At 36.2% G+C, this 14,174-nt stretch overlaps 1 protein-coding gene across 1 annotated transcript in view; it reads left to right on the top strand.

Annotated features, from left to right (window-relative positions):
• The window catches only part of KPNA1 (karyopherin subunit alpha 1), a 74,281-nt gene that overhangs the window by 36,679 nt on the left and 23,428 nt on the right, over positions 1 to 14,174 (top strand). The window contains exons 3-5 of the mRNA XM_024769324.1: positions 2,192 to 2,299; positions 5,291 to 5,390; positions 7,468 to 7,562. Coding sequence (XP_024625092.1) covers positions 2,192 to 2,299; positions 5,291 to 5,390; positions 7,468 to 7,562 — 303 coding nt within the window. The remainder of the gene's footprint in view (positions 1 to 2,191; positions 2,300 to 5,290; positions 5,391 to 7,467; positions 7,563 to 14,174) is intronic.

The following is a 14,174-nucleotide window of genomic DNA, read 5'->3' as shown; positions in this document are numbered from 1 at the left end:
TCTGTCTGACTTATTTCACTAAGCATAGTACTCTCTAGGTCCATCCACGTTGTTGCAAATGGCAGAATTTCATTCTTTTTTCGTTTTTTGAGGAACTTCTGTAGTGGCTATCCCAGCGGTCGCTTGTGATACTTTAACTGTGTTTGATCCACACTCTCTGGTTTGCATTGTTTCTAGCAGCAAGTGTGCTGTCAGTCTTACCTTTGGTTTCCCTGCATGCATGTAAGATGTCTTTTTTCCTTTGGCTGCTTTATCTTTTATTTTATCTTTTTATTCCTGATTTTAAACATTGATATAATGTCCTATCATGTTTTCTTCATATTTCTTCCTGGAGTTCTTTGAGATTTTGGATTTGTGGTTTGTATTTTTCACAGATTTGGGAAAGTTTTGACCATTAATTTTCCAAATACATTTCCCTACCCCCATCCTTGGGGCTCCAATGCATGTGTGTAGTAGGCCACTTGATGTCCCACAGCTGACTTATGTTTTGTACATATTTTCTCAGCCTTTTTTCCATCCCTTTTATTTTGTGATGTCCTTAAATTCACTAATCTTTTCTTCTACAATATCTAATCTGACCATAATCACCTCCAGCATACTTTTCATTTGAAAAATTGTACTTTTTATATCTAGGTGTTTGATTTGCCTTTTTTTTTTTCATGTATTCCTATCTCCTTCTCATGGTTATACTTTCTTCTACTTTTGAATACATGGAATATATTTATAACAGCTATTTTAATTCCTTGTCCAGTTCTTCCATCTTTTCCATTTATAGGTGATGTTGATTGATATGATTGCTTTTTCTTTTCCTCGTGGGTGGTCTTTTCTTACTTCTTTTGCATGCTTATTAGTTATTGATTGAATGCCGAGCATTGTAAATTTTACCTCCTTTGTCGGAGTTTTTTGTATTCTTTTAATATGTGTAATTCTGAATTTATCATTGGATGTAGTTAAGTTACTTGAAACCAGTTTGCTTTTATGTTTCATTGGGCTGGACCAGAACAGTCTTTAATCTGGGACTAATTTATCTCACTACTGAGTCAATACCCTTCCGAGTATTCTCCTTAGTGCCCCATATATTTGGAGGTCTTTTCAATTAACAGCTAGGTGAAACATGAATGATTGCTTGACCTGTGTGACCTTCAAAATTGTTCTGCATGCTCCTTGAAGGCAGTTTCTTTTCCAGCTTTGGACCTTTTCATCACACACCTGCGCTTGTAAGTACTAAGCCAGTAAAGACTTAAGGGGAACCTTTCACAGATTTTTGGAGTTCTGTGTTGATCGCTTGTCTTCAGTACTCTGCCTTGTAGATTCTAGGTGTCTTGGCCTCATCAGTTCTGAATGCTGTCTCCTCACTTGAGGGGGCCTCTAGACCCTGTTTAGGTTCACCCTACCTGTGCTGCAGGCTGGAAACTCCATCCAGGCAATTGTAGGACTAACCTTGTTTCTTTTCTTCTGAAGGATCACTGCCTCTGTTGTCTGATGTCTGAAACCTATGATTTTAGGGATTTGGTCTGCTTTTTTTAGTCATATAGGGTGAGAGGATAAGTTATTATTACTCTGTCATGGCTTAATGAATAAGTGTACTGCCTAGGATGTAACGGAAGGCATCTTAGTGAGTTGCCATTAGCGAGAACTATTCTCCTTTGCCTGCACAAATTAACGGGTGCTTTAAAAGTAGTGTTCAAGCAGAGGTCATTTGTCATCATTGGTTGTGGACAGGTTGGGAAGGTCAGGAAGCCTTGATCCACTGTCCTTTAGGGTTATGAGGGAGGTATTAAGTCATTCTAACAACATTTTTATCCTATTTCCCCTGATGTATTGGTAAGACTATCCTATCACCTACTTCAATAGTGAAGAGGGAAATGACCAAGCATGCCTCAGCTCCTTTTTCAACCTTATGTGTGTTTTTTATATGTCATGTAGTGTCAGGCCTCTCTTGTTAAGTTTTACCTCATCAAGGGTTGGTGATAGTATGTTGTGATACTTAATTGCATTAGATTATAAGACTGGAGAATTGTGAAATAGTTCCTCATCAGGAAAGGTTGAAGGTGGCACAAACGTTAGAATTTTAAAAATGATTTTCAAAAAGCTCCATCCTTATTGCCTTTTTAAAAGTGGGGTGCCTAGTGTTTGGATGTTGAACTACCTTGTGTTAGAATTATTTTAGTAACAGACTTTTATTTTTCAGTTATTCAAGCGAAGAAATGTTGCTACAGCAGAAGAAGAAACAGAAGAAGAAGTTATGTCAGATGGAGGCTTCCATGAGGCTCAGATTAATAACATGGAGATGGCACCAGTAAGTGGGATAATGAAAGAACCTCTTTTTACTCTTTTTCTGATGAAGATATGAGGTTAGATCTTTTTTGGAGTTTAAAATAAAAAGGTTAGGGGAGTTCCCTGGTGGCCTAGTGATGAGGATTCTGGGCTTTCACTGCAGTGGCCCATGTTCAATCCCTGGCTGGGGAACTGAGAGCCTGCAAGTTGTGTGGTGCAGCCAAACAAAAAAAAAGGTTAGATGGCTACAAAAAGTACTTGGCATTTCAGTTTTAAAAGGAAACTATATCTGTAAACTCGTGGTTCATAAAATGTTTATTATATTTTGAATAACATGCAGTTAAACAGAATTAACTAATTTTGAGATCAATTCAGCTATTAAAACTTAAAAGGATAATTATAAAATTATTCCTTAAAAGTTGATAATAAGCCATACTTTAAAGGAAATCCCAATTTGTTACTCATTCCAAGTACAAAATTGGACATATTCATATGATTTTAAAAACTGATTCCACATCACAACTATTGGAATTTTCTATTGTAACCCATTTTGTAACTTTCTTGAGGTTGCATAAACAGATAAAAATTATGCTTTATTTATATGGATCACACCTGTCTAGATTTCCAGTTTATTTTGATCAGTTGTATATGTTTTAATAGATCATATATATACATGGTTTTCAAAAAAAGAAAAATCTTTTTCTGCTGCCTTAGTCACCCAGTTCTTTCCCCACTGGCAACCACTGTTAGTAGATTCTTATTATTCCTTTTGAGAAAAACCCCTCTCTTTTTTTTGGCAAATAGTAGCATATTCACAGTATTTTATAGATTTTTTTCTCTTTTTTTACTTCATAGATATCCAGTTTTTATGGACGAGCTTTCTTTTGGAATTAGAGCAGTTTAAATTGCTTTGGAATCTATGTAGACGTTATTGCCAACACTATTATTTTGTGAACTGTTCTAGGCTCTTCAGAAAGTTGAAGAGTTCTCTCTCTCTCTCTCTCTTTTTTTTTAGTGGACGTTAAATGATTATGAAGTATTTTGTGGACTGTATTACTCAGGGTTCTACAGAGGAAACAGAACCAATTTGGGGGTGGGGGGAGAGGAAGAGAGAGATAGATTGATCCACCAATTGTTTGATTTTAAGGAATTGGCTCATGCAATTGTTGGAGCTGTTAAGTCTGAAATCTGTAGGGTAAGCCAGTAGGTTGGAAATTCAGGTAAGAGTTGATATTATAGGTTTTTTGTTTTTTTTTTGCCACGCTGGGTCTTTGTTGTGGCACGCAGGTTCTTCTTCGCTGTAGTGTGCGGGCTTCTCTCGTTGTGGCATGCAGGCTTAGTTGCCCCACAGCATTTGGGATCTTAGTTCCCCGACCAGGGATTGAATCTGCGTTCCCTGCATTGGAAGGCGGATTCTTAGCCATTGGACCACCAGGGAAGTCCCGATATTGTAGTTTTGAGGTTGATTTCCTTCTTCAAGAAACTTCAGTCTCTGCTCTTCAACTGATTGAATGAGGCCTACCCATACTTTGGAGGATAATGTGCTTTACTCGGGTGTACTGATTTAAATGTTAATTACACCTAAAAAGTACTTTCACAGTAACATCTAGATTGGTGTTTGTCCAAACAACTGGGTACCATAACCTAACCAAGTTGACACATAAAATTAACTGTCCCAGTGTATTCCTTGTCATTGTGGCATCCATACCCAACTCCTTAAACCATACTGAGTCTCAGATAAAGACAATGACAAGGTCATGCCTCCTTGTAACATGATACAGCTCTCCTGCATGCAGCTGAAAATGCACTAACCTTTTCCCCAGAAGGGGAAAAGTCCTTGGGTGATATTTACTTCTCTCTTGGATATCCTGTAACTTAAATACTCTGATGTGAAGTTAACAATATTTAAATACTATGAATGTAAAGTTAATACATCTTATGTTATATGATAAGGGGATAAGAGAGGGAAGAAAACAAAGATATATGTGGAAATATAATCATAGCAAAATCATACAGGTACTTTTGCTTATTCAGGAATCAGACTTATAAGTTTCAAAGTAGTTACTTTTCTGACTTGTAAGAGCAGAATGCTTCATTCTCCCTATGGGTTATTCTTAAGTGTTAGGTATTGCTTACCAACCATCTTGCATGTACAGCTCAGTGCAGCTTTCTTCACAGTTTATCTTCTTGACTGTTACCCTTCATGAAATGATAAGAACTTTATTTCATTGTGACAAATGATCCTGAGAAGAAAGTTTAACCACTAATGCTGAGGATGGCTTGTAGTGGGAAATGGGAAAGTGCTAGTAAAGCAAGAAACTAGTGGGAAACTGGAAAGTTTTAATAAGGCAAGAAAATAGAAATTTTAAATAAATTTAAGAGTCAGCTGTTGAATTTGACAGTGGCAAGAATCTGTGATTTATATAAGACTACTCTATACTCATTCAGTAAATATTTGTTGAGCGTCTAAAGTATGCCACCCATCAGGGATGTAGTGGTAAGATAGACAGGGTGTTTTGCTTTCATGGAGGTTACAGTATACTGGGGGAACCTAAGCAATAAACAGATAACTAAGAAGAATAACTGATAACTGAAAAGGGCTGGGCATAGGATTAAAATAAGAGTGATGTGATCACAGAGATAGAGTAGCTGCTTTAGATTTGAAGGTCAGGAAAGGCTTCTTTTATAATTTAACATTTAATCTGAATGACAAGGAACAGCCAGCCATGTGATGAGCAGGAGAGGAAGAAGAATAAACACCTTGTCTTAGTGTTTACTACTAACATTACTTTCTCACGGTTGTGAGCTTTTTAATGATAGACAAAGATTTTTGGCTTCATCACATTATTAATCATCTCATACATTTATATATGCAAAGATTATCCTACTGTTGTGTAACTCTTGTAGATAAATATAATTAACTCAGTAACTTGGCCACAATTTGTACTATCTTTATTTTCCTTTGAATTTAAGTTAAAATTTTATTATATTTGTATTTTGTTTGTGATTCCAGGGTGGTGTTATTACTTCTGACATGATTGAAATGATATTTTCCAATAGCCCAGAGCAACAGCTTTCAGCAACACAGAAATTCAGAAAACTGCTTTCAAAAGGTGAGTTCTGAATATGTTAAGTATATTTTTCATTTATTTACAAAGTATTACTTTCCCATAATCTGTTTTTCACACTACAGATAACTTGCTTTGGAGTATCTCTATCAACAGAATAAAAGGACACATACAGACATAGGTATATTATGAGCCATGGCTAATTTTTGAATTTCCTTTTTTATTTGTGTGATCTTACCAGGACCAGAAGGCAGCATTATTTTCATTTCTGAGGTATCTTATAAAAGATCTTAAAGTGATAAGAACAGTAGCAATATTTCATGTTAATTCAAATTGAGAAATTCCACTCTTTTTTAAGAAAAACTTAAAATATCACTTGAAAGAGTAGTGATTGTTGATTCTAATGTTAGCAGTTTATTAAATTTATTAGCTGAAATTTAAGTATGGATTTATTGGTGGACAGGATAACTACCTTTTTGGTGTGTGTGTGTGTATAATTAGGGTAGAATGGGATATAATACTTCTTGTTATCTGGGCAAGTGAGAACTCTGGAACTCTGAGCCATATTAAAATGTTGATAGTAAATCAGCATTAAAACAGTTGACCACCCCCTCCCCCCCATAGTAAGTTATGGTTGTTTGGAGTCATTAGTGGTAAATTAATATATCCCTTGAGGTTAACTGGAAAGAAAACCTACTGCCAGAGCAAAAAATAATTGCTTTTTGGATGACCACCTGTTAAAAATAGCTGAAGGCCATTATCATATTACCATCCCCACCCTTCTAAAAATGTCTTATCTCTTTTCAGCATGCTGAGATGGGTTTCTCAGATAATGTGGTTTTCCAAGGTCTTTCAACACTGCTACTTTCCTGCATGTATTCTAGTTTGCCAGCCATTCCTCTTAAAATGTGATAATTAGAATACAGTACTCCAGATGCATTCTTATTACTCTAAGGTGTGGTGGGAGATTGCCTTCCCTGTCCTGAAACTATACATTCCAATAATGTACTCCAGGCTAGCATCATTTATTTTGGTTTATTTTGGTAGTCATGGCATAGTAATGCTTCATTGCATTTTCAGCGATCTATACTCCCTAGTACTTTTCTTTATGAACTATTTTTAGGTTTCGTCTGTGAAGTCATGTGGATTTTTAAAAATTGCTTTAAAAAAAATCTAAAAGCTGAATTTTGCTTTATCCCTGTTGTTTTATTGCCATTTTAGGCTTATTGTTATTCTTTCTATATGTTGTTTCTGTAATCTAGCACGTTAACTACTTCATTTTTATTGTCATCATCAAATTTATTTGTTGTGTTTATATGAATGGTTGATAAAAATGTTGAACCAGGCAAAGAACATGTCATTAGAGCTTGCTGCAAATTAACATTGAACCATTAGTCATCCCTTCCCAGTACAGGCCATTGACTTAGCTAAGAGTCCCTAGTAGTACTGTAATCCAGCCGCCATTTTTCTTGCGTAGCTACATGAATGTCATCAAAAACTTTGTCAAATGTCTTGCTGAAATTACAATGCTAATCGTTTAGGACATTTCTAATCTATTTGCCCAACAAGTTTCTATTGAATGACTTTATTTATAAGATACTCTATTGTCATAAATGAAAATGAGATTAATTTGGCAAGTCATTCTTAGTGAATTTCTGCTGACTCCTACTTATCACTACAGCAGTAAAATTAGATCCTGCAAGCACAGAATCTCCTAATCCAGTTTTTTCCGACAATTTATGTTAAATAAAAAAGACTTAAAACCCATACACAGAAAAAGGGTTAGAAGGAAGTATACCAAAATAATAACAGTGGTTGTCTTTTGATGTTTTTCCCCATACTTTCTAAGTTTTCTAAAATAGTAGAGGCAGTAATTTTAAGAATTCTGCCCATCATATTTCCATATTAAGGCTTCCCTTATTATTAAATCTTTTAACTACCCTAGTCTCAAAGTGACTGAACTCAGTTTTACATTTTTTTTTCTGTTTTGGATTTACAATATGAAAGAGATGCTGAAGATGGAGGGAGGGATATTATGAAGTAAGTTTGAGTTTTATAAAGTCCTTGCCTTGAAATCAAAGGATTATTTTTCTTCTTTCCTTTTATTTTTATGGGGAGACAGAACCTAATCCTCCTATTGATGAAGTCATCAGCACACCAGGAGTAGTGGCCAGGTTTGTGGAGTTCCTCAAACGAAAAGAGAATTGTACATTGCAGGTGCGGACCATTTTCATTTCTTGCCTCATATCTTAATTCCCTTTACAAAGTTACATTTTGTATACAGATTTGTTACTTATTTTAATCTATATGAAGGGTTAATTTTTTGATACTGATGTTCCTGACAACCACATTGCAAGCTGCTTTGATAGCTTTGTTAACATCCAGGCCCTTGGTTTTACTCTTTAAAATTCTTGTTACTTTTTATTTTATGATGACTATGGATCATGCTTACCTGGTAGGGAATTGTTTGCAGTAGAGGAGCCATTATAAGGACCTAAGTGTGGACTATGTAAAATTTGGTTCTGAAAGATTTTTAGATTGTACTTGTTGGGTTTCTCAGGGCTCTGTAACATGGGCTAGATCAGACACTCACTGATCCCCAAACCTGGTACTAATTAATCCTTCCCCTCCACCCCCGGCCCCACCCCAAAAGAGCTGACAAGGATGTAGCCTTGTTGGGAATGTGTGTGCTTTCTCCTGTGTTAATTTACTGTATTAGTACTGCTGTATAGGGGTTCCAAGAGAAAATTCTACAGCTTCTGGATTAGATAATTTTTACAGTAAAAAGAACCAACTATCAACTGACTCTCATCTTGGGAGTTATCTAGAAATTTAAAAATACTATATTGTTCCTGAATAAAGTTGGATCTTAAATAAACTAGTAATTAAGTAATTCAGTAGCTAGACTTCCTTGGAGTAACCAACTGAATCAATTTCTGAGTTATTCTTTAACAAATACCTGTGATTCCTAAATTCTCACTTGTAGGATCTAATCTGAGTGGCTCAGGCCCTTTAGAAAGATTCTGCAACTATAAAGATTGGTTAGGTCCTACATAGATTACAAAATGGGGTTATTTTTCCAAGTAAATATTTGCTAATAACAAGTTAATCATAAAGATAACTTTCACCCCCATGTTTACCTTTGCCTTACTCTAAGGGTGTAATAAGGACTGGGGCATCTTTATAAGTATAAGTAACAGCTCCTCTCCCCAGGTTCCTTACTATCCAGAACATTATTGATAATTCATAAGACTTGATGCTTTGTCTTGATATTTTCTCTCCTTTCCTCCCATCCCATCCTTCTCTCTCTTTTACTCTCTTTGTTGCGGTGATGAGTTCCTTCCAGAGGAAAAACAGGAAGTCCAGAAAAGGTAGAGTACTTCAGTGTCCCATCAGTTTTTCTTCTCCAGTTTGACATTTACTAATCCCCAAGTTCATTTGAATTAAGATTCTGTTTTGTTGGCTGCTTCCTGGATTGTAATTCTGGTCCCCATCTAAGGCCAGGATCACCAGACACCTGGAAAATAATCAGGTTCACCTAGAGAGCAAAGAAAGAGGACTTTTCTCAGAAAAAAAGGAAATCCAGACAACCAATACTGCAGAGAACAGAGCCTGAGCCCCTTAAGCAACCTGTCAAGAGAACCAGAGGGACCAAATGAAGAGCCTTACTGCAGTTTATCATTTGAAAAGCTTTGTAGGAAGAGGGAGGTAGGGAAAATTTATCATTTTGTTCATGTGGAAGTATGTTTCTATCCTGTCTCTGACAATGAGAGTAATTCAGAGATATTAAATTTACTTCTGGACTTAGCAGTTTTTAGTAGGTGGTTGCAGAGGTCCAGTTCCTTAGTGTGTTAAAGGAAGATGGTATAACTTTCTAGTCCTAAAATGAAAAATGTCAGAGAATTTGGTTTTTCCCCATCCCCACCTTCTCCAGTATTCCCTAAAGAGCACAGTATATTCTCTCAGGCAGTGCCCTCTCCTGGCTAACACTTGTAAATTCTACATCATTTTTGATTTTGTAATCCTAGAGTTTGTATCTTAACACATCTGAAGATGAAAGCCTTCAGAAATCTCTAATTTGCTTCTATCAGAATTCTCAGATTCCACCCTTGTGTAGCCTAACTAATAATTAGGCTGAAAGATTGAGAAATGATTCCTCTGGAAGTGACCACCTCATGATTTTCACCTTAGCGATCCAAAGACTCTAGAGATAACGAACCTGTTTATTATATAAAGGTCATCATCCCCAGCTTTTCTTCTGTGTGCATTTAAACACAATATGGTGTTCTTTCTCCAGTGTGACTAATGGGTACCCTTCACTACCCCAGAAGCAGGAGGAGCAAATATATTGATGGAGACCTTAGAGCCAGGAGACTTCATTGTTAAATAATTAGACATGCTCTGGGAAGCTTGGAGGGTATTCCTTCCTCTGTCTTCTTGGAGATCACTAGGATGTGAGTTATCCATGATATTCCTACCTGCTTATTAGAAATTTGAATAGTGTGTCTTTGGAATGGGGTGTTTGCCATTTCTCTTCTAGAAAGAGAGTAATAATATGTAGTCATGATAGCTAAACTCAATAATAAATCACTGGACAAAATTATTCCCTTCATTCCATACATAAAGAACTGTGAATCCTAGTGAAGGGTTTCTTCACTTTCTTTCTGGCTTTCCTTATCAGTGGGATACTGCAAACCAGGGAGATAAAAATGCCTGCTTTTGGCAGTGCTACCTAGATACTCACTTGCCCTCAGATGAGATGAATATGGTGGAATCTAGGACTTCGGAAGCCGACTCTGCCGTTTAACTAACAGCATTCTCAAACACAGTGACATGTAGGCCTCAGCCATACATGAGAGCCTTGACATGAGATTGGTCTGCCTTATGGTGTATTCCCCGGGCCCACTTGGTTTGTTTTTTTGAGTCCAGGTCCAACATCTTTGTACTGTCCTTTGCAGTGCTGAGATGGTATATTCCCAAACCTTCTTATAGAAGCTTATAAAAATAGCTAGAAATAAGTAAATTGCTTCCTAGTTCCAGTCATTAAACAGATACTCCTCTTAAAGTTGTAAATTTGAATTAAATTGGTTTAGTTTTCCCATTTCTACCTTTCTTGTCCACACTAAAAGCTTAATGTGGTAAACTGCAGTTAAGCCTTCATCTTCCTGTGTTTTTTCCCCATCTTCATTGATCCCTCTACCTATCTTAAAAGGTTGCTCAGATGACTCAGGCACTGTTCTCTGCAGAGTTTGATATCTGGATTTATTTTTCTGATGTGAGCCTCTCTTTTCACTTGCTCTCCAGGTGAGCCTGGCATTTGCTAGGAACCAGAGTGGAACCGGCAAAGTGGCCAGCAACAGAGTCCTGATCCAAATGGAGAAAGGGAACCAGGCGTACTTCAACCTGGAGTGGGAAACTTGATAGGAGGTCAGAAGTACTTCAGTTTTGGATTCTCATTTTCCTTATTTTAAGGAACTGAGCACCAGAAGGTAGAGATTGAGAAAGGAAAAAGAGAACATACCAAAATCTTCAGCGTGCCCTTCAGATTTCAGTTGTAGCCTTATTTAGAAAGTTCTGGACAGTGAAAAATAATAGTGGAATTACAATTTGTAAGCAATCACAGCTGCATGACAGGTTGTTTCCTTGCATGATGCCATTCTTGGAACACTAAGAATATAGTAGTTTAAAACAAAGAGGAGTAAAGATTATAATAGTTTAGGGTACTACTTCAGGTGATACCATTTCTTAAGTTTTTCTCATTTCATCTTGTTGCTGAGTTTTTCTTGAGTTGCAAGGTTAAATTACCTTTTCTGGCCATTTCTATTATAACTTTATGCAATTGCTTTTGGTATCAACTCTGGACATTCCCATTTCACAACTCTCTTTCATGTTAAAATCTAGTCTGGGACCTGAGACGGAAATGTTCACCCCACTCAAAAAAATAAAGACTGCGATACCCAGTGAAAGAGAAACTACATAGTTCAAAGTACAACCAGTTTTTTAAAAACATACTTACATATTAAACACATTTGAAAGTTGCTTCTTCCAACACTTTAATAGGGGTCTATACTCATGAGGAGTTCTCAGTCTCTCTTTCTCTCTGCCTCTCTCTCTGTTTCTCTGTTTCTGTCTCTCACTCTCTCTCCTCCCGCCTCCTTCTCATGTCACACATATACACATGGGTATAGAAAATTGCACAAATAGAGCTTGATAAGTTTTTACAAGGTAAACATCACAGTAATGAGTGCCGTGTGTGTGTGTGTGTGTGTGTTTCAGTGCCTCATTAATCCATGAATATGATTTGAGTTTTCACTGGCCCTCTGGTTATAGTTATTCATCTACTTCTTTCCCCGGTAATGGCAAAACTACTTTCTGATTTCCATTCTTACCAAGAGAGACCTTGAATCTTGTTTGCCTTCAGATATGTACTTTTTAGTGATAAACATAACTCTGGTACATTCTTATTTTGTTGAGAAGTCCTAACTTCCGAGTTTCTTCCATTCATGTTCTGGCTGTTATTTACTTATTCTCCTAATCATTGTCACTCTATTCTGTTTTGCTTCTCCATTTTATTCATTTCAGTGGCATCTGGAAATCTGTCTTTTTCTGGGAGACCTTTGGGGCTAAACCTCATCAGACAAACAGCAGTTTGACTTCTGTTAGCAATTATCATTCTAATTTCTTCTCATTGATAACTCTTTAATATATCCTTTATCTACTCAGTTTATTGTCACCATTTCTTTTGCATCAAAATTTCACTGCAAACCTTTTTCTCTTTGATATAGATTGCTATATATGCTGATCTTATTCATTCTTCACAGGTTGCTTTTCCTCAAAGTTTTCATTTTTTTGACATGGTCTCAGATGCTGATGACTCTCTGTTGAACTTTGAGCCTTTCTTCTTGTAGGAAAGTTGGCTTTTGTACCCACTCCATAGTTCATTTTCCTAGTAAGCAAAAGAAGCTACATTTTAGGTGAACTGTGTTTTCCTTTTAGCATACCCTAAATAATAAATAATAACCCTAAATAATCTGTCGTATCATTATTTGAAATTTCTTGCCCTAGATACCAAAACTGCAAGCAATTGGAAGACTCTTGTCAGTGTTACAGGTGTGTTTCAGAGAGGAAACTATGGTTGGGGCCATAAGCCTACTAGATTAGGAGGCTGTAATCTAGCTCTCTTTGACTGGCATTACTCAAATGATTAGTGATCATTGGATCTTTTTCTGATAGTTTCCTCATTCATAAACTAGAAAAGCCAGGCTTCTCTGGGTTGTTGTAAGGAACACCTGAGAGTATGTGAATAATGCTTTGAAAGTATAAAGTACTGTATAAATGTCAAGTTTCAATTCAGACAGACTGAAAAGGGTTTGTACATTGGTTTGAGTAGTAATTTAATTACAGAGGTGATATGAGTTTTTATTTTATGAAACTCAGTGTTTAAAAGTCTCCTGAACTTCTCTTATAGCAAAGAGTTATCAGGCAAAAAAATGTTTAACTGTGGTGCTCCTAGTCTGGCCTCCCTGCTGCTGTAATATCAGTGTCCTAACTAGATATCAGACCACTTTATTTCACTTCTGTATATCAAATTTTAGGTTTCTTTGAATATCCCTTCTTTAAGTGTCTTCTGCTATAAATTTACTATCATTCATGTAGCTTTGGACTGGGCTAATCAGATTGTCTTCCCATTTCTTTCATTTTCCAGTACCCCAAGTGATTGACGATTTAGTTTTCCATATGACACCTGCCTTGCAGTTGACCCCAAAGCTTAAAGGAGTCACAGCTCCATCTTTTGATGACTTTTTATTGATTTCTCATTCAAGGGGCATGTCACTGAATTTTTTTTCTTCCCCATATGTGCTTCATTAAAGAATATTAAATAGAAGACAGAACAGGAGAAGGAAACAAAACTAAAGTTTATTTAAGAACTCTAAATAGAATTGTAATATAAGTTCATTCTTGGATTTTAAGAGGTCATTCTTGGATTTCATCATATTAGGCTAAAGAGTCAAGTTACTGTAGAGATGTGTAGAATTAATAACGTGCTGTATTTTTTGTTGGCCATAATTTCCTTCATACTGTTTACCAGTTTATCAACTTTAAGAATGCTCTTTTTAAAAAAGTCTTACCTCTGTGCCTTGGTTTGGAGACTTCTCATTTACTGGAAGCTCTTATGCTCTGAAGTTGCCATTTCTGTTAGTTGTATGCCCGTTAACTCCTTTCGGACTACTTATCATTTCAGTTGTCTTCTGCCTTTTTCACTCTGCCTGTATTTTACACATTTTACAGTTTTATTCTTTCGCCATTTCACTCTGCCCATTTTATAGAAATTATTTGATTTTGTTTTTATTAGATAATAAACATGGTTTAAGGCCAAAAGGTACATAAAGGCTTTACTGTAAGTGCCTATCCTTCCCATACTTGTTTCCCATTCACCTCGAGCTCTCTATGTAAGTGACAGGTATTTACAGTTTATTGTGACTCCTTCAAGAGATATTCTGTGCAATAAGTAAATTGATGCATATATTCCTTCTTAACCCTTTTGGAAAATACAGTATGGTACCATATTAATGTACATTGTTTTTCTTTTTCCTCCATTTATGTCTTGGGAGATCATTCCATGTCAGTATATGAAGCACTCCCTCATTCTTCTTATGGTCTCATGTCAGCTCTGCCTTGATCTGAAATTTTAGACACCCTGAGTATTCCTCTAGGCTAAGGTTATTTCTTCAGGAATTCTTCATTTAAAATTAATATAGTATTTACCTGATAGATTATGTGTAAATAATGATTTCAGATTCTTTTCTTCATGCACAGAAAACCTTATTG

This window comes from Neophocaena asiaeorientalis, unplaced genomic scaffold, assembly GCF_003031525.2.
Source record: "Neophocaena asiaeorientalis asiaeorientalis breed wild unplaced genomic scaffold, Neophocaena_asiaeorientalis_V1.1 scaffold671, whole genome shotgun sequence".
Classification (NCBI taxonomy): domain Eukaryota; kingdom Metazoa; phylum Chordata; class Mammalia; order Artiodactyla; family Phocoenidae; genus Neophocaena; species Neophocaena asiaeorientalis.
This window is presented reverse-complemented; position numbering and strand designations above follow the sequence as displayed.